This window comes from Nestor notabilis, unplaced genomic scaffold (genome assembly GCF_000696875.1).
Source record: "Nestor notabilis isolate BGI_N333 unplaced genomic scaffold, ASM69687v1 Scaffold13735, whole genome shotgun sequence".
Lineage (NCBI taxonomy): Eukaryota > Metazoa > Chordata > Aves > Psittaciformes > Psittacidae > Nestor > Nestor notabilis.
This window is the reverse complement of record NW_009930714.1, coordinates 1,867-20,475: the sequence shown is the minus strand read 5'-3', so window position 1 is coordinate 20,475 and position 18,609 is coordinate 1,867. Positions and strand designations below refer to the sequence as shown.

Here is an 18,609-nt window from a genome sequence, read left to right as displayed (position 1 = left end):
CGGAATCAAAGCCGCCGGGAGCGAGCGGTACATCCCCGCTGACGCCCGCCCCGCCCTCCCGAGGGAGGCTGTTTATGGCAAAACCCGCGGATTTTACGAGCGTGAAATCTGTCAGTCCTGCTACAGTCACCGCAGAGAGCAGCCGAGGCATGGAAAACGGATTGAAGTTAGTACAATCTGAGATACCACGTTCCCGTGCCTTTGAAAAGTCCTAAATTAGATTCCTAAGATGGCAAACGCTGCAGTCTCTCTGATTAGAAGTATAAACCCTACTAAGCTGAAACAGCAAAACGCTGCCTAAAACATGGAACTGTAATTCTTTTCCAGGAAAAAAACCCACCAAACCCCTCCTCTACCTAAACCAGCCAATACAGGCAGAAAATGCAACTTTTATCATTTATCCGTGAGGACATCGATGAAGCTGGTGGTACACAGCCAGCGCAGGGCTGCCTTCTGCCACACACAGGCACCTGCGCAGAGGAGAGCGCAGCCGGGATGGCTGCGAGGAAGCGGAGCGGGATGCTGCCTCCTCTCCATCCCTGCACTGTCTGCACTGGCCGCTGCTGTGCAGAAACTCGGTCGGCTTGGCTTAGGCCAAAGGCAAATGCAGTTTTATCTGCTTCTGATGTAGGCATTATGCCGTTAGCTCTCCTCACTGAGTGGCCTGAAAACACCAGCCCCAACAGCTTGATTCACATTTTATTTACCTCTACACTACTGGGTTAGAAATTAAACAATGGTCTGCCTCTCCGCCTGCTTTGCTTCAGTATCTGCTGTAACTTCTTATGGCAGCAGCACAACTGGCCTCCTCAGGACCCTCCCCAGAGAGGGCGCAGGGTGACATGTGGCCCACTGAGGTAGCCTCCCCGTGTCAGCGCTGCTGCCTGCACCAGGAGACCAGCGGGATGTGGTGGGTGAGATGACACAGGGGTTGTCCTAGCTGCGATCAGGCAGTGGGACCACTCAATCCTGCAGTGTTGGCACTGCCCCGGGACATGTCTGCTCCTCCTTGGCTCCCTCAAGGTACATCAGTGCTGTTCCCTCTCTCCTGGCCCACTCACCACACAGAACACACACTGCTCAGGTTGCTTTCTCAACCCACCCCTGCAAAGGAGCCTCTGAGAATCTTGACTTTAGTATCATGGCCCATGGTGATAGAGATTTGCAGAGACTACAGCAAGGCAGCTATCATGACTGGTGACCCTCCAAGGCTATTTTAATAGAAACAATGAATGTAAGTGATCACTTATAAATACCTTCCTTCCCAAAAGCCGGCAGAAAGTTCCCTCTCCATTTCCTGTCGGTTCTATTTCACTGGAGCAGCCTATGGGATAGGGTACAACCAGGACACTGCAGCAGGGCACAGCTGCTTGGTAAGGCAGCAGGAAAAATGAACTCTGTGGGTGGGAATGCAGAACCCACAGTCTGCCAGCACATAAAATGAAAGAGGAAATCTCACTGCCTGTGCTTATCCACACACATATAGGTTAGATGGCATGATCCCAGCATGGTTCTTGCAGTAGCTGAATTTCCTTTGTTGCTTTTTAACCTTAATAGCTCTTTAATTTCAAATCGAGGATACATCTATGTCATATTAATTAATATTCATTGTCACCAAAGAGCTATTAAATGCATTTTTACCTGTGTTTCCAAGGGAATAGATGCCAGCTGAGCATATTATTATATAATTTACCCTGTCCTCAGCACTGTAATAATATTAAGACCTATTAGAGGAGACTTACAGATACATACAAATAATAATGATTGATTATTTATTTGCTTCATAGTAGCACTTGAGGATTCCTGCAAAGATCATGGCTCTGCTGTGCAAGGCTTCTTAGAGACAATGGCTCAAGAGGTGGCCTCACTTTTAGAGCTGTTGCCTTAAATGGGAAACATGGCAAAACGCTGCACCAAGGATGTAGCAGAGGAGTACGTGGTCATTTGAGCATCCTTTAATTCCTTGGAGGGATTGCACAAACAATAGGGGAAGAGAAGTTAACAAGGGAAAAGATGGAAGGTGAGTGTGAGACAAGGATCAACCCTTACCAGACACACTTGAAGACCCCACAGAACTGGAGTCTTCCCAGTGCTTGGCACCAGTATCCCCTGCTAGGATCCTCAGGGTGGCTCCAGCATGATCTCTTACTGGATGCTGCTGGTGCCTCAGGCACTGGAGGTGCTCCGGTGCCTCAGGCACTGGAGGTGCTCCAGTGCCTGCTGGTAGCTTACAGTGCTGTGATCTGAGGAAATGTGCTCAGAGTCAGGCTTAATTAAATAAAGTCCATTTGAAAAGAAGAAAGCAGTTCTTTAATATTGTTACAATAGGTCTGTACGAGAAGAACAATTTATCCTGCACCAGTCCAGTGGGGACAGTGGCACGGGTTAGAGTGCAAGACCTTCAGCTGGAGCTCAGTGTGGGTGCACTATAGAGCAGAAGCACTACAGATGGACCAAAGAGGAGAAAAGACAACTGGACCAGGAGACATCAGTGTGATGATGTTTCCAGAGAGAGAGAGAGATGTGCGGAAAGCAGCATTGCTGAGAGAAGGGCACAGAGCTGGAGGGGAAGGATGAGAAGCAGAAGTTCAATATTGGAACTAAACAGCCTGCTAGCAACGTTAGCCAGTACAGACTGGCTCTAAAGATGGGCAGGCTTCACACTGTTACAGACTGGAAAAGTTAAAAGTGCCAGACACATTCCTAGGTCACTGGCACTTGATCTTCCCAGTAGCCACACTGTTAGAGCAGCCCCAGGCCACTATCACTCTCAGCAGATCTGTGGGCCTTTGCTGACTGCACCAGAGACAGGCATTCTCACTGCCTCAGTGAGGAAATGTTATTTCTCATCTGCAAGGGCTTCTTTTGTCTCTAAGTCCAGGAGATACTGCAATTTGTGTGAAAATTGAGAAGAGGCACAACAGCTCTGCCTGAGCCAGTCCATGCCGTGCCACCCCACCCCATCCCTTTCTTGTGACACAGCAGAAGGAAGACTCTGCCTGACATTATTGCCTTTGCTGGCATATGAGCTCTGTGTGGAGGAGATGGGTTGTGTTGTGGAGACCTGCTTTGTGACTGTGTCGTCCCAATAGCAGACATTGCTTAGATCCGGGGAAGGCCTCCTGCTACAGCTCTCATCATATAACCACACCAAGAGCAAATACATATATGGTTAACTTGCACGCTTGCATTAGGAACCCCCGATTTTTTGAACATCCTGTGATTAAATGTGCCACACAGAGTACACTGCTCTAAAGCTTGTGCAGTGAAGAAAGTGACTAGGAGCTAGCCATGGCTGGATTGATGAACCTGAAATATCCTGGTTCTGGCTCTGCATACCTGGCTCCAGCAAGGACAGTATTTTATGCTTTCTTATGTACATTCATTCCTCCAGAGGCTAGAGATGGAGCAGAAGGCTGTCCACCATCCAGAAAATATCAGGCTGAGGTACAATTTCAATGAGTGTGATTGAAGCCCACACTTCTGAGATTCTCTTGGCTTCCTGCAAGGGTTAGGATGAGATTCCTCTCATGGAAAATTGTGGATCTTTTTCCCGCTTTCGTCCTGACACTATAGCTGGGGTCCTCTCTGGGGATGTAGGTGAGTGTACGTGAGGTGTAGATGCAAAATAGGGAGTCACCTGTGCTCCAGACTAGCTGGGGTGAAAAAGTATTACCTTCTCCCTCACCAGCAGTAAGGGGGTTCACTGCCTTCTGAGAGACAGAGGTTCCTTGGGTGCATGTCCCCTAGCTGGTCCCCTCCCTCTCAAGAGGTCAAGGTGTCAGCTTTTTCCTCATGTCTTGTCCATAACACTGATCTAAATGGGATAAAAACAAGCTCTTGGGTTAGCATAAAAAAGCTGGGAGAAATCCTGGAGGGAAGTCTTCACTCTGAGCTCATATATGAAAGTCCTGGGCATAAGTCCTGAAGAGACAGGCAAAGAGTTTATAGGTCTGGGAGAGGGATCAAAGAAACCTGCACCAGCCATCTGTCAGAACAGGATGAAGACTTAGACACCTGTAATAAAGACAGACTCTTGGGAATAAGTGTCACCAGAAGTGCCTACACCTTTAGTGAATGCAGCTGCTTGCCTTGAGTCCTGCCAGCCGAGCTCCTGGCTGCCTCCATCTGCAAGCGTGTGCATCTGGGCCAGTGTGGAGCTGTGGAGGGCAGGCTCTTGCCCGCAGGGTGCAGGGCCAGGAGCTGCCCTGAACAGTGTGGCTTTGCCATTCCCTGTTGGCCGAGAAACCTTTCTGCCTCCATCCTCCAGGCATGCCACACAGGGCTGCGCTGCGTGGTACCCAAGGAAAAGTCATCCCACCACCCACTCCCACGTTTTCCTTTGTTTTGCCCAAAAGCCAGGAAAAGGATAAGGGAAAAATCAGCTACAGGTGTGATACTTTCCTACAGCCAGCTGGGAATAGTACTGGGTAGACAGACCTTAGTCTGCATTTTTGCCTTACCAGCCATGATCCCTAGCAGAATTCTTGGTGCAGGTAACAGTTGCTTACCCCAGAAGTGACGTAACATGTTTCTCTTTCCCAGAATAAGGAAAAACTCTCCTTTCCTGTGGTGTCTGAGAAAGCTGAAGCCCCCAGGTCTTTTTATAGCCCATGGCAGACACAGCTGTGTCTCCCTAGCCACTTCTGGCCTGAGGTTTCTCCACAGCATTTCGCAAACTCCGTGCCAGGACCCAGCTGGGCACAGGGCACCAGGGAGCAGCTTTCCTGAACATACTCGGGTTTTTTTCTGCCAGACCAGGGATCACCTCCTGGCTGGGAGTGCAGGATGAAGCCGTGAGAACACTGCGGGGTGTTCGCACAACACCACAGGGCATCATCCTGTGGTAGGATGCCCTGGAGGAACCAGGACAGCTTGTCTCCTAAGAGGAGGAGCTGTCAATGCTGAAGAGCGCTGCTCCTGTTGGGTGCATCGATAATGAGAGCTTGCCATCTGCTGGAAGGCGATCAGCATTGACAGGCAACAACGGGAACAGCTTTTGGCTGTAGGAACAGGAGAGAGGCCTATGTCAGCTTCCCCTGGAGAGCTGGATGGCGTTTGGGCTTGCAGAGAACAGGAAGAGCAACCAAGGAGGGTAAGCAGTGAGCAGGCAGAAAACTCTGGTCTAAGGCAGATGAGGTCTGACAAAATTTGCTGCAGGACTTTAACGTCCTACCACCTCCCTAAAGGTCTCCTTGGAGATGCCCATCACCATTGCAGGGGTAGCAGAAGGCAACACGTTTGTGCAAGTAATGCGTTTCAACTCATTCATTAATAGGGCAGAGCAGAGAGCTGGCATGGCTGTGCCTCACATTGCCATGGCACAATTTGCCAGCATGTCCACCAAGCTGTGTGTGCTGTTCACAGCATACGCTGCTCCCCACACCACTGAAATCCTTCCCTCCCTTTGACATATTCTCGCAATGCATCCTTTTGTTACACCACTAACCCATCTAGTATCCTGCTCCTGATCACATCAGCTCACAGGAACACATATCCAGCAAGAAAGTCCTCAGGTCTTTGAATAAGTTTTTTATGAATGTCTAGGAGGATACAAGAACATATCCAGCACAAGGGCTTGAAGAGCTGGTCTACTGATAGATGGACTAAACCTTCCCTAGCAATACAGCTATTGGTATATCAGGATATAAGCCATATTAGTACATTGTATGACATTGCTTGTATTATCAAAAGCCACATCAACCTTTTTGGCCTCCTATCCTACTGCTGCACTGAATGAGATGGTGTACAACAGGAGCAGAGCCAGGGAAAGCTCGTGGACATTACACTCCTGATGTGGAAACTTGACAGCGTACAAACTGTGTTCTTGCCCTTTTAATTCAAAAAGGTAAGAAATAACAGTGGCTGCACCAAATGCCTTGAATTTCCTGTATTTCATGATAGATGAGGCCCAAACTCTTGTATTAGGGATCCACATATTTCTGGAAGGTGATGATTTCACATGATAGTTATTTTCCCTAGCAGAACCAGGCTGCAAACCTATATGCAGTGAGCAATTTTGGCACATTGGCAGAAGGGGGTGCAGGATCTTTTCCTGCCTCTGGCTCAAGTTACAGACATCTCCAGCAGCAGTATCACTTTAAGCAGCATTTGGCTAGAGGCACTTACTGCCACCGCTGCTGTACCTACTAGACTATCTGGTCCAAGTATCTGGTCAAAGTAGCTTCATGGTAAGTCAGACAGGGAAAATGATCTGGGTTAAAACATACTCAGCAAGACCCCCCCCAAAAGGAACAGTATCTCATGAGAATGAGAAAAGGCTGTGGGGAAGAAGCAGAAGAGCACCCTTCTGTAGCATGGACTGGGAATCTATGCTTTGAATGATACTGGAAGAAATGTAGGAGAGTCTGAATAAAAATGAGGCAATAGCAACAGGCAAAAGAAGTGCCCTCAGTTTCTGGTTTTTGTTTCAGATTGCTCCTATTAATTGTTCTTCTCATTTAGAGTAGGGATGGGAAAATTGCTTTGACCAAGAGAATATTTCAAAACTTTTCTTCCCAAGTTCAGCCCAAATCTTGTGCTCTACAAAGTTCTGATTTCATTGCATAAGCAGGAAACTCTCCCAACAAGGGCTTACTTAGACCATGTTGTGTCATAAGTAAACTTAGTGGAAACTATCAGTTGGGATTTGAGTGCAGGTTTTGTGTGGAGCTCCAGGGATACTCCAGTGAAAGGATGTTCTTTTCCAAATCTGGTCAGAACCAAATAGTCACCCAGGAAAACAACAAGCTTTGCAGTTCCAGGTAAGCTTTGATTGAAGATGCTCACTAGAGTGACTCTCCTAAGTTTTTCTTCAGTAGATTATGAGGAAGGCTAGGAAAAAATTCAGTCTAGTAACCCTCTAAAGGGGCCTGCAAAATCTAATCTTTGATTAGTGTGATGATCTTCAAAATTAGAAGAAATGCTACCACTACCACGTCATGCTTCCCTCACTGAGTAGTCACTCTTGGCAGCTTCCTGCAACACTCCTTGGCTTTAATTTACACATTACTCCATCTAGTGGCCTCAAGGTTCCAGCATCCAGGAGTTTAAAACTCTGCCCTGGTACCAGCTCAAATTCAAACCTCTGCAGGAGTTTTGCCATCACCACTTTTACCTCCATCTGTTAAGAAGAAAAGAAAACTCATTATCAGTGACAGCAAATACAGCTTGGACTGCAACTTCTTACAGTCAGTGTATTATGTCATGCTGCTCTGTCAGTACAGAGGTTTAAAAGTTAAATGTTATTCTGTTAATGCTGCTGGCTGAGTTTGAGCAGGAAGAAGAGTTGCCTGGGGCTTCCTGGATTTGAGGAGCCCTGATAGGCACTGAGATCGGTCCTTGTGTTTATGTGTTAACCCCATTTTGGAAATCAGAGTGTAAAACTAAGCACTTTAACTTGAACATCTTGAGCACGGGTGCTTAGATGAATACAACAGCACAGACCTGAAGAGCTGGCCTCCTATTGTCCTTCTGAAACACTCTGTGCCATGCTCATTACTTCATTAAGTTGTTCCTCCCATCGAAGCAGTCCCCTCCTCACCTCCTCAGTGCCAGTCCTGGCTTGTGCCCTTCTGCCAGCTAATGTTTTCCCTGCCTTGACTCTGCCAGCTACACCCATGGGATGGCCCCAAGCCTTTGCATAACGCCAGCATGTCTGACCTTGGCAGGCAAAGGGATGTTGACTGCAATTCCCATCAAGAGGGTTGGATTCAAGCAGGGTGACCCAGGACAGTTCAGAAGGAGAACAGCCCTCTGCTGCCGTCTTCCCTCTAGACACCTTGGTCTACTGTGTGCAGAGTGACAAGGGACCAGTCTGGTGTGGGTATGTCTAATAGCATTTGAGAGACATGCCTGGTCATGGGCATGGTGGGGATCTTCCCTCTAGAGGAAAGAGGGCCAGTGACTATCAGTATTGCTTTTGGTCTCCCCATCACCAGCCACAGTCATGCACACCCTGAGCTGACCCAGTGTTCACTAATAAAGTGCCATTTCAGGCCTTTGCTTACCTGTGCAAACGCCTGCCCGATGCAGGACCGGGGTCCCAGAGAGAATGGAAAATAGCAGTAATATGGCCTGCAAAGAAAAACGTTCAAAACCGTCACCTCGACAGCTTGGTTGTAATGCAACAAGTGAATATTTGATCACAGCAGCAAGGAAATGGTCTAAATACCAGCTCACCCAGCTGGCTTAAGAAAATCTCCAAATTCTCATGTTTTTGCTTCAGAGCAGCAATACAGCTCTGCAATGAGTTTTCCTTGTCATCTCCATGGCTCAGCTCCCAAAGCTGTTTTGATACATGCTAACCTTATTTTAAAGCTGAATGTCAAGCATACTCCAAATGCTCTCCAGCCCGTCATGAGGACATAATGATCCACCCAATTATTGCCCCTTTGGGCAGCTCTGAACCATGCGAGTAAGGGGGCATTTGGTTCAGACTAGACTTACTCTAAGCTGAAGTAAAACTCATGAAGTAGCTAGATGCAGGGATCAGCACCATCTGTTTAGGTCACTGGTCCCTCCTATTGCACTCCTGACTACTTATTAGACTTAGGCTGCCCGTCCTCTATGGTTGAACAGCACCTTCTGTCCCTCAGCCTCTTGTCCGCTCTCAAATGTGGAGACACTTCAAGCATCCTGAAGCCAGGGTTACCAGACATTAAATGTTTGTACTGCACTAAGACAAATACTCAACCTGGTATTGGCCCAAAGCTTTGACCTCAATATAAACATTCAATAACATTAGTATTGGTCTTTTCTTGTAAGGTATCATGTGGTCTAAAGACCTTCTGAACAAAAGCTGCATGTTACTGCTCTCTATCTGAATTTGGATAACTATGGAAAAACAGTTTTATTCCTCTCCCCCTCCCCCTTGAAATCTCTTCCTATAATGGTTCCTTATTACATATTTAATAACCTGGGAGTAAAAAGAAACTCACTTAGGTGCATCTTTGCTAAATCGGTCTGGATTGAAAGTGAGTGGATCCTTGAAATACTTTTCCATCCTTCCCATTATGTAAGTGTTGAACTGTCAAGAAAGAGTTTATTTGTGTTAGTCAGGAGCAGCACACTGAAAATGCCTTTTTGCTGTCACGGGTATAAAATTAGAACTTCCTTCCGCATCCCGGGCAAAACCAATCCAAATTCATACCCCAGTTTCAGCCAAAATTTTAGACAGGCCGGTAGAAATATGCTCAGGGAGGGTTTTTGCCGTCTGATATGCAGATCCATCACAGTTGGATCAAATACAGCTGCTAAAAGCTGCTGATGGTGGATGGGACTCACAAAGAGCGTTGTTTTCGCAGGAATTCTGATGCCGTTGATGACATGCTCCTTGTCTATCCAGCGCAGCGTCCCCGGGGCAGGTGGGTACAGCCGCAGCGATTCCTTCAGCACCTGCATCAACGAAAAGCACAAAAGGCCAGTTAGTCAATACAGTGTGGGAAGCACAAATATAATAAGTTACTTCCCTATGGTCTTCCACTTTGGCTAAATGGGAGCTTTGGCTTGTGGAATAGATGCTGATGTACCCGCCCTGGACTCCTGTGGGCAAAATATATGGCGAAGTGAGCTCTTTCAGGCCTGGTTCTTTCTTACAACTGGTAAAATACAGAGCAAAAAAGAAGCAGAACCACAAGAGATCCCATGCACTGAACTGATCTAACAGCTCAAGTCACATCAACAGCTAAGTGAAAAAGCACTGGGAAGCGAAATCCAAGAAACTATCTGAGAGTGGGGTCTCATGCCCCTGATGAACTATTCCCGGTGCTGGCTGCCATGAGGATGAGTGGTTGTTCCCACCTCCTTCCCACTCTCAGCACTGTGCTCCTGCCTTTGTCTTTCTTCTGCTGCTTGGGGAGCTGAGCCAGGTCAGAGCACCAAAATGACAAAAAGCAACTTGGCAAAGGAGAATGAACAGGGAACAGCAAGTTAAAAAAAATGGAGCGAGACCATTTCTTTTGGTGGCAGTGAGCTGTAAGAATGGCTTTTTTCATCAAAGTGAAACCTAATTAACAGCACACATTAGCATAGCACTGCAAATGCAATTAACAGTGTGTATGCACAAGTGGACTAATGAAAAAGCAGCATGGACAAAAGGATTCAGAATTGCCTGAGCGGCAGGAGAGGAGTCCCATGGTCTCTGATACTTCAGTGATGGACTGGCTCTGACCAAAGGTGACTGTGATGTTGGTTGTATAGATCCGAGCTTGTTCATTAAATAATCTGCTTTGAGAGGCTGTCATATGAGCTGTCTTAAAACTGAAAGGCTTAAATACCTCATCCTAATTGGAGTGGTATAATTGTGATGGTGTTTGGAGAAGCCAAGGGAAACCTGTTGCTTTCTGTAATCACACAGAGATGCCTTTTCCTTAGGAGAAATACACCTTTGAAATCTACCCACCGTCAAAGCACAGTGATTTGTGGGATGAGATATGGGAAATAGTAAAACAGCATCATAAGCCCTTGGCAGGGCAGTTTCAGGGAAAAGTGATCATATCACACTACTAAAAATCACATGGAAATTTAAGCAGAAGAGTAGCTGGCACGGCTGCAGTTCAGCCTCTCCTGAGGGCTATTGGTATCCCCCTTCTTGTTAAAAAGGATACGCAACACAAACACTGGCGAGTAGCCAAGCCCTAGCTTTACAGTTCATTACCAACTAGCATTTCTATACACAAAACCTCTTTCTTAGGACCAAACTCTCTTTTATTCTATGCTCCAACCCCCCAAGTGACTGAAGAGGGTTTCAAGACTGAATAATAAAAAAATTGGAATTACAAAAACTAGCCTCTATTTTTGGACATCCTCAAATCCCACTGAGTTTATGGTGCATGGTGAGATCATAGCTGGAAATGCTTTAACAATAATCAAACAAAAATAGAGCTGTGAGTTTGGGAAGTGCATGGGATTCACACACAGGTTGGGCTCAGAGTTGCCAACCCTTCTTAGAATATGGCTGTGGTTTCAGCTTAAACAGGTAGGGATTAAGCAACTCCACTCTAGCTCCCAGCTTGCTAATAATTAAGGAAAGCAGTGAAGGAATTGTGTGGGATTTTGGAAAACAATTTGAGGAGCATCCTTCCCAACAAGGCTGGGCTGCTGCAAATGGCTCACAGTACCTGCTTGCTAACTCTCTGGGGACAAACGCCATCAGGATCAAATCAGACATTGTTCCTAAAATGTTAAAAGTGTGGGGCTCCTCCATGACATGGCAGAGGTGCTACCAAACAGCTCCGACTGGTATTTTACCTCACTCCTGCAGTACCTGCGATAAGTAGGTGAGTTTGCCAAGGTCCTCATAGTCAAGGTCTCTCTTAGCACCAAGAACATCATCCACTTCAGCCTGAAGCCTGCAGTTCAATTAAAAATGGTTAGCTGCAGACGCCCATTTCTTGCTAGGCAAGTTGACAAATTACATTTCTAATTTCCCAGACACTGAGCTGGACTTTGACTTCCATCCTTAGGCTAAATGCCTACTGATTCCCACGCAGCCTGCCTGAGCTTGTGCCTCGTATCAGCAATGGGCTGATAGCAGAAATGGGCGTACAGGCAAATCAGGTAGGATTCAGGACCAGCATGTATAAAGGCTTAGAAATAAAAAAACCCACCACCTAGAGGGAAATGAAGTAACTCACCTTAAGCTTTTTTTTAAATTTTAGATATACTGGAACAATGAAACTATTTATTTCAGAAGGGAGGCTAGAATTTATTGGGAATTTATCCTAGCTTTTTAATAATTCTTACAATTAAGTTCACCTTGAAATTAACAGGAAGCTGGGTTTGCCAACTGGAGCACACATACCTTTCCAGTATTTCCGGATGCTGAGCAAGTGCCATGACAGTAAATGACAACTGATTGGCAGTGGTTTCATGACCTAATGACACCAAAAATCGGTTTCAAGGTTAGTATGAAATCATATGATACAAAGATGGTCTGCTAGTGTGATTTGGGAACAGGAAATTTTAAATGTCAGGCCCCAGATGTTTTATTTCAAGTATGCTAGAAAGCAAAGGAAATACTAAAAAGGTTACAAATTTTACATAAGTGGCTTCCAGGAATGACGAGAACAAGACATAGTTTGTAAAGATATGACCCATCTTGCTCTACTCAGTTGCTGCATATGGCACCTGCGGGTTATGAGCTCTCTAACAGAGGGGTGAGTGAGGTTCAATATTTGCCCTGTCATATCATGGGACACACCATTCTGCTGAGAAGCAAGGATTTACTGGTTTTGAGGGAAAACTGAGTTCTAACCGTCCTTCCTTGAAATGTCTGCTTTATGAGGATAGTTTTCATTTCTTCATGGATAGGCATATGTATTATTTTAAAACGTTACAGAAAACAGACTTCTACAAAGATGTATTTGTTGCAGTAATGTCTTTCATGCAGAAGAATGGTGCATGGACCTCCCCTTCTTAGGAACCTAAATCCTACTTACTTGTAAGATTGACCTTTCCAAGTTGTTTATCTCATGTGTTCACCTCAGCCCCTGCTTTTTCTGACTGGCCTGACAGTGCCCTCTCCTACTAAGCGTTGACTAATGCTCTTACGGCAAGAACTGTGTTTAATTGTGTGGGTAAGGCGATGTGAAGGCGCGTGGAATATGTTAAAGATGCTTTCAGTGGGGTTTAGCAGGATCTGGGAGGAAGGGCAGAACCCCATAAGGAATAGCCCTGCACCCCAGGAAGCAGTGCTGCCCTCTGCACTGCAGGCTGGAAACCACTGGCCTGGCATTATTTGCTGTGTTGATATGACTGAAGGAGGATAGCATTACATTTGCCTGTGAGAAACTGAGTTCTCTTGAGACCTCACCCAGCTAGTCCTATGCCAGTTTAATACTGCTATCTGACAATCAAGTGACTCCTTGTTACAGCAGCATCACACAGAGTATGTTAATCACGACCCTCTAGACAGCCCCAAAATGAGTACAGATGCCCACATGACATATCTAAGCATTAAAATAGCTACCAACCTGCAACAAAGAAAGTGATAAAGTTATCCAGAATATTTTCATCATCTCTAGTGTCCTCCAAAGCTGACAAGAGAGAAAAGCAAACAAGGTTAGAAAACACCCCCATGCCCCAGCTGGAACAGCCAGACTGCTCTGCCCCATTTCGCACATTTTGTCTGAAGTGGCACTGGAAGGGGATGCTGAACAGGCAACCGGTATTTGATCCAATACAAAGAAACTGGGAAGTTTCAAAGCAGCTCTCACCATCTTCAATGTGAAAAAGAAGTTAAAGGAGGGCCAAAGTTCAGACACCCAAAACAATCCTCCCCAAATGTCATGGCAAATCATAACACAGAAATTCACTTAAACAGCAACATTTTCCCTACCATTTCCTTTCAGTATCTGCGTAAGAATATCCAGCGTGTCTTCCTTCCCACTCTGGATGGCCTCTCTCCTCTGGTCAAGGCATTCCTTCCCCACACGCCGCAGCAGCCTCACACTCTCCTGGACCTCCTTTACCAGCTTCTGTTTCCCTGGCATGTACTGAATACAGAATTTCTTCAGTCATTTTATTGCTTTTGCTGGTAAAATATATTGCCAGTGTTATTTTTCAAGCAAGCACCTTGTTTTCTGCTAAGCAACATTTGTTGCAAACACATCTGCTCTCCACAGAACAAAATGAACATCCCCAAGGTGGAGGGTTTCAGCTGACATGAGAAATATTTCCATCAGTGCATGCTGATGTCCTGCTTTGTCAGAGCTGATGTTTTGGGCGCAGTAAGCAAAATTCCTCACCTCTCGCTCCATTGAAAGAAACTGCAGCACGCAATACAGAATCTTACCTCTGGGCCCAAAAGGGAATCAGGAGCTCTAAAAGCCTGAACTACAGTTTTCGTGAGAAACTGGAATGATTTTCAACTTTAATATTTCATATGACTTCCATAATTTCCTAGTATATGAAATTAGGTCAAAAATACGAATTTTTCATCATAAGAATGTTCAGATTTCTTCCACCTTGAGCGATGGTGGCCATCCTTCTTGGACAAATGGCAAAACCCACGATTTTTGTAGTGAAGGGTGTGAAAGTATAAAACCATATGAGATAATGACATATACAGGGGGAGAGAAGGCAGAAAGGAAGCATTAAATGTTAATTTTGCAACTGCTATAAAGCATGACTGAATTTTACCTTGATGCACATTGGAGGGGAAGAAATACTGATGTCTTTCCCCATTGTATATGGGCCTTGCACAGCTCCAGCCCACTAACTCATGCAGGAGCAGAGGCTCCATGTGGACACAAGAAGGGAGGACTGAAGTGAGGAGTGTACAGACCCGCAAGAAGGGGATACGCATCTTGGTCATTCCCAACAAAACCATAGTCACAGCATGCGGGAAAGGTGTCTGGTCATCACTCAGTGCATTTAATTCCAAGCCAAAGGCTACCTGAGGAGTGAGAGAGAAAAAGGCAACTCGTTGCATTCTCCTGGCTCCCTGGGGCTGAGGTGAAAGCACAGGACTGCCTCACCCCACTGTCTTTTCCCCCAAAAGTACCTCAGACTAGATCCTGACTTGCAGGAGGCTGCAAGGGAAGGGTAGTATCTACATTATGCTTCCTCCTTATTTGGGAGGATTAATAATTTACTATTACTCTCCATTCATCCAAACTGTTTTGCACAGAGAAGGTAAAAGGCAGTGTAAGGCAGACTTCATGCTGACATATAATGGCAATAATACAACATCCATACACGAATGAGCACTAGTGTGCCCCTTCTGGCACACAGTGATGTGAGGTATGAGGCTGTAAGGGCTTTTGCAAATGGTCCCTGCCCTGCAGGCCACACCTAGGCTGTGCAGTCCCTTCCCTAACTGTCCCTTCCTATAAGTCAGCCCAAAACGAAGTGACAGTGATAGAACAAGAGGAAACAGCCTCAAGCTGCGCATTGAGAGGCTTAGACTGGATATTAGGAAAAAATTCATCACCTAAAGGTTTGCCAAGCATTGGAACACGCTTCCCAGGGAAGTGGTGGAATCACTGTCCCTAGAAGTGTTCCAGACCCATCTAGATGAGACTCTTAGGGACATGGTTTAGTGGTGGCCTTGGCAGTTCTGGGGTAATGGTTTTTTCCAACTTAGCTGATTCTATGATACAATTAGTCCTTCAGTTCTTCTAGCACTGCTGGATAAAGGTCTTGCTCCCTGGCTCCAGCTCCTAACCCTGTCCTGCTGCTACTACCCATTACTTCTGCATCTTCCTGCCAGTTGCAGAGGAAACAAGAAAGCGGACAGCTGGTACCTTTGCAATGATATCCATAGTCACCCGGTTCATCATCGTCAGCATGCTAAACTCTTTCTTTCCATCTGCCTTTTCCTCTAGCTTCTCCATCAGCTCCTCTGCTTTTTCATTAAAAGTTTCCATCAGACCCATCAGGTAGCTGAACAATCAATAAAAATGTGTGATGGGGGCTCTGGAGAGGACATCTTTGCTCAGGCAAAATTATCTTCATTATTTGCCATAGAAAATTGCAAAGATACTATTATCATTAACAATAATAATAAAATTGCCTGAATTTAAAAAGTGAACAGATAAAATTAGTTAAATTCTTCTTACAGCAGCCCTGCTCCACCTTGCCATGTAAACAACAGCTGTCATGGCAAAGAGCTTTGGCCTGTGCATGCCAAAGCAAATGGACTTTATCTTCAGACCCTAAACACAAAGCAACAAACAAACCAACCAGAACAATCCCCTGCTTATCAATTAGGTGAATGATAAGACTCTGAAGTCTGTTTTCTGACTGGATAAAGCAGCCATCACCGCACTCCTTAACACACGAGCCTGGGATCTTTCTGCCATCACTGAGCTTATATGGGTGCCACCACCCCACGGGAAGTCTGCTCACATTACACTAGTCTTGGAAATGGTGCGTTGGACTCCAAGTAAAATGTGATTTTAGCACTAATGTTTTTGTTGGGTTTTTTTTCTCTTTCTAAATATCAAATAGTGGATCAACGATGGACAGAATCATGAAAATACAGTAGAAATTACAGCTAGATCATCCCAGAGATAATTGCCTTACGTTCGGCTGAAAGCTGGATCCATTATCTTCCGCTGCTTGTGCCAATGCTCATGGTCGCAAACAGTTACCAAGCCATTCCCTAGGAACCTAGCATTTAGGAAAACAAGGACGGGAACAGTTTTCATCAACGGAGCCGGCCAAACCCAGTCACAAGACAAGTCTTCCACATCTACTTTCTTGTATTTTTCCCACATGTAGGGAGCACTGTGCTGCTCTAAGTACAGTCATTGCATCACTGTGGACAACGACTAAACTGCAGATACGTTTTGCCTGGTAGGTGTGAACTGCTGAGTCCAAAAAGATGCTGGTTCATTACAATTGCTATGCAAATAATTAATGTAATGACCAGATTATTAATCTTTTTAAAAGCTTCAGGCTAAGAGAAAATCCCCTTTTTTGTATTGGACTTAGGAGCTGGAAACCCCCATGCATTAAGGAATAAATCAGTGCTCTAAAATTTAAGTGAGAAGTTTGATGATGGTCTTCAGCTAACTGTTCTGAGACAAACTGAACACCCACAGGTGAAAAAAAAAAAGTATGACCAAGGTAAAAGAAATCCAACATAACCTCCTCCCTGCCTGGGAAGACATAGGACTTAGCACATAATTTAATAGGTACATGCTCTTACATATGTCTGGAATTAGTCATCCCCACAAAGATAAATGGTCCAAGTCAAAAGAAGTGTCATGCCTGTGACTCTATTAATCTTGCAGTTTTCAGATCACTATGGCTACAGATGGGTTTCACCTACCTCTCACCAAATATGTTGAACATACGACCGTACACAAAGCGATCCTTTGGGTACTGTGGTGACATCAAGAACTCCTAAAATCAAATCTCAGGTCAGTGAATACCGAGTGTGATCCATTTCCCAAACAAAACATAAAAAGCCACTCACACGTTCATTCTTTTTCTCCTGTAGCAATAGGCTGAAGACTAGATGAATTATTTGGTGTGCCCTGATTTCCCAGTGCCTGTGCACTGGCTTGTTTAGCATGCCTCTAGCACTTTTTGCCCAATGACCCAAAATCTCACTCTGTGGTTACTGCAAAGATTTAGAGGAAGAAATTCAGTCCCAGTGCCTTGCTAATTTGAGATACTAAGCTCTTGCAGAGAGTCTACTTTTCAGAAACGGTGGATGCTTGCTCTATCTGCTGCTTAAATAAATGTAACAAAGTAAATCAACCAAGTGAGAAAGAAACTAAATCATGACAGCCTGGAGAACAGAGCATTTCATACTCCCAACCCAGGCAGAGCTGCCCTCTGCAGGATCAGACTGGCTGCACCATACTGCCCTGAATGTCAGGCACCACCTCTCTCTTTCTGGAGGGACAGACTGATCCTCACTGTCGATCCAGGTTTATTTTGCAGTACCTTCACTCCTTCAGGACTCAGAACCATTACTGAGACTCTGTGAAAGGCATTAAGCCGTACAACAGGTCCATATTTCTCTGCCCTACAAGAAGAGAAGGGGAGAAAAAAACAAAAAACAACAACAAAAAAAAAAAAAAAAAAAAAAAAAAAGAGAGAGAGAATTATGGTACAAACCACCAACACACAGCAGTTCAGAACTAATAACCTCAAAGGACCAAGCAGCATGTACTGGGAACCACTGCAGTCTCCAGCACATAAAGCCACTGAGAAAAAGATCAATGAACCTTCTCTAGCTCCTCTACCGACCTTCTGAATAATGCTAAACATGTAATTCAGGGCCTCTCTGCCTTGATTTCCCAATTTGTGCTACAGGGCTACTCCATTTGACGTTGTTGATGAATCTCAACTTACCACTGCAGGAAGAAATCATGCATAAACTCCCCTTTCCTCAGCATTCTCCATAAGATTGGCAGATGACCAAATAAAAAGCTGCAAAAAATGAAGGTTGAGTGTCACAAGAATGCAAACACAGTGTTTTGTGCGGATTGCAACCTTTGTGCTCAGTCATCCCCTGTCCCATCACTACCCAATTAAGTCAGGTGTTACAACAGGCCTAAAACATTAATCTGCTAATGAGATGTCCCAATTACTTACTGCATGCAGTGAAAAAAAAACTAAGCAAGGGCTTGGTTTGGGATATGTAACTATGTGACACTAGCAACTGAAAATATGTATTTGCCAAGAATCCCTTTTGCCCATTTCTTGCTATTAGATTTTCAATATGAAGCAAACCTTGAAGAGATGACCTCCTGTCTTCACAGGTGAGACATTAATGGGTAAAAACTACACAAGCCCACCAGAACTCACTTTTCCAGCCTGTTCTGCACAGGTCTCCTTTAGAGACGTGCTGTATTAGTTCCAGTAAAATAAATCAGCCCAGGAAATAAAGGGCATTAACACTATGCTGTCATCATTCAGCCGTAAAATTTAAGGCAAAGTCTGAGGTTTTGATAAGATTCTGTTGTACTTCACCCTAAAATAAGGCTTTCTTAAGCTTTTATCAAAGGGCCAAAGCCCTTTGATAAAGAACAAAGGGAAAGTCATGCATCTGGGACAGAATAACACCTTGAAAGGACACAGGCTGTGGACTGGCTGGCTGGGGAGCAGGTCTGCTGACCACAACCTGGTGTCAGTGGTCAGCATCCA

General features: G+C 45.2%; 1 protein-coding gene across 1 annotated transcript; it reads right to left on the bottom strand.

Annotated features, from left to right (window-relative positions):
- Positions 1-6,794: 6,794 nt before the first annotated feature.
- LOC104400520 (cholesterol 24-hydroxylase) lies at positions 6,795-17,892 on the bottom strand (the record flags this gene model as incomplete). Its single annotated transcript, XM_010015542.1, has 14 exons — positions 6,795-7,123; positions 8,010-8,076; positions 8,940-9,028; positions 9,286-9,396; positions 11,267-11,351; positions 11,804-11,876; positions 12,975-13,037; positions 13,340-13,496; positions 14,288-14,398; positions 15,249-15,387; positions 16,030-16,116; positions 16,781-16,854; positions 17,404-17,485; positions 17,815-17,892. Coding segments are annotated over 14 exons (1,378 nt in total), but the record flags the coding sequence as incomplete, so codon positions are not given.
- Positions 17,893-18,609: the final 717 nt, after the last annotated feature.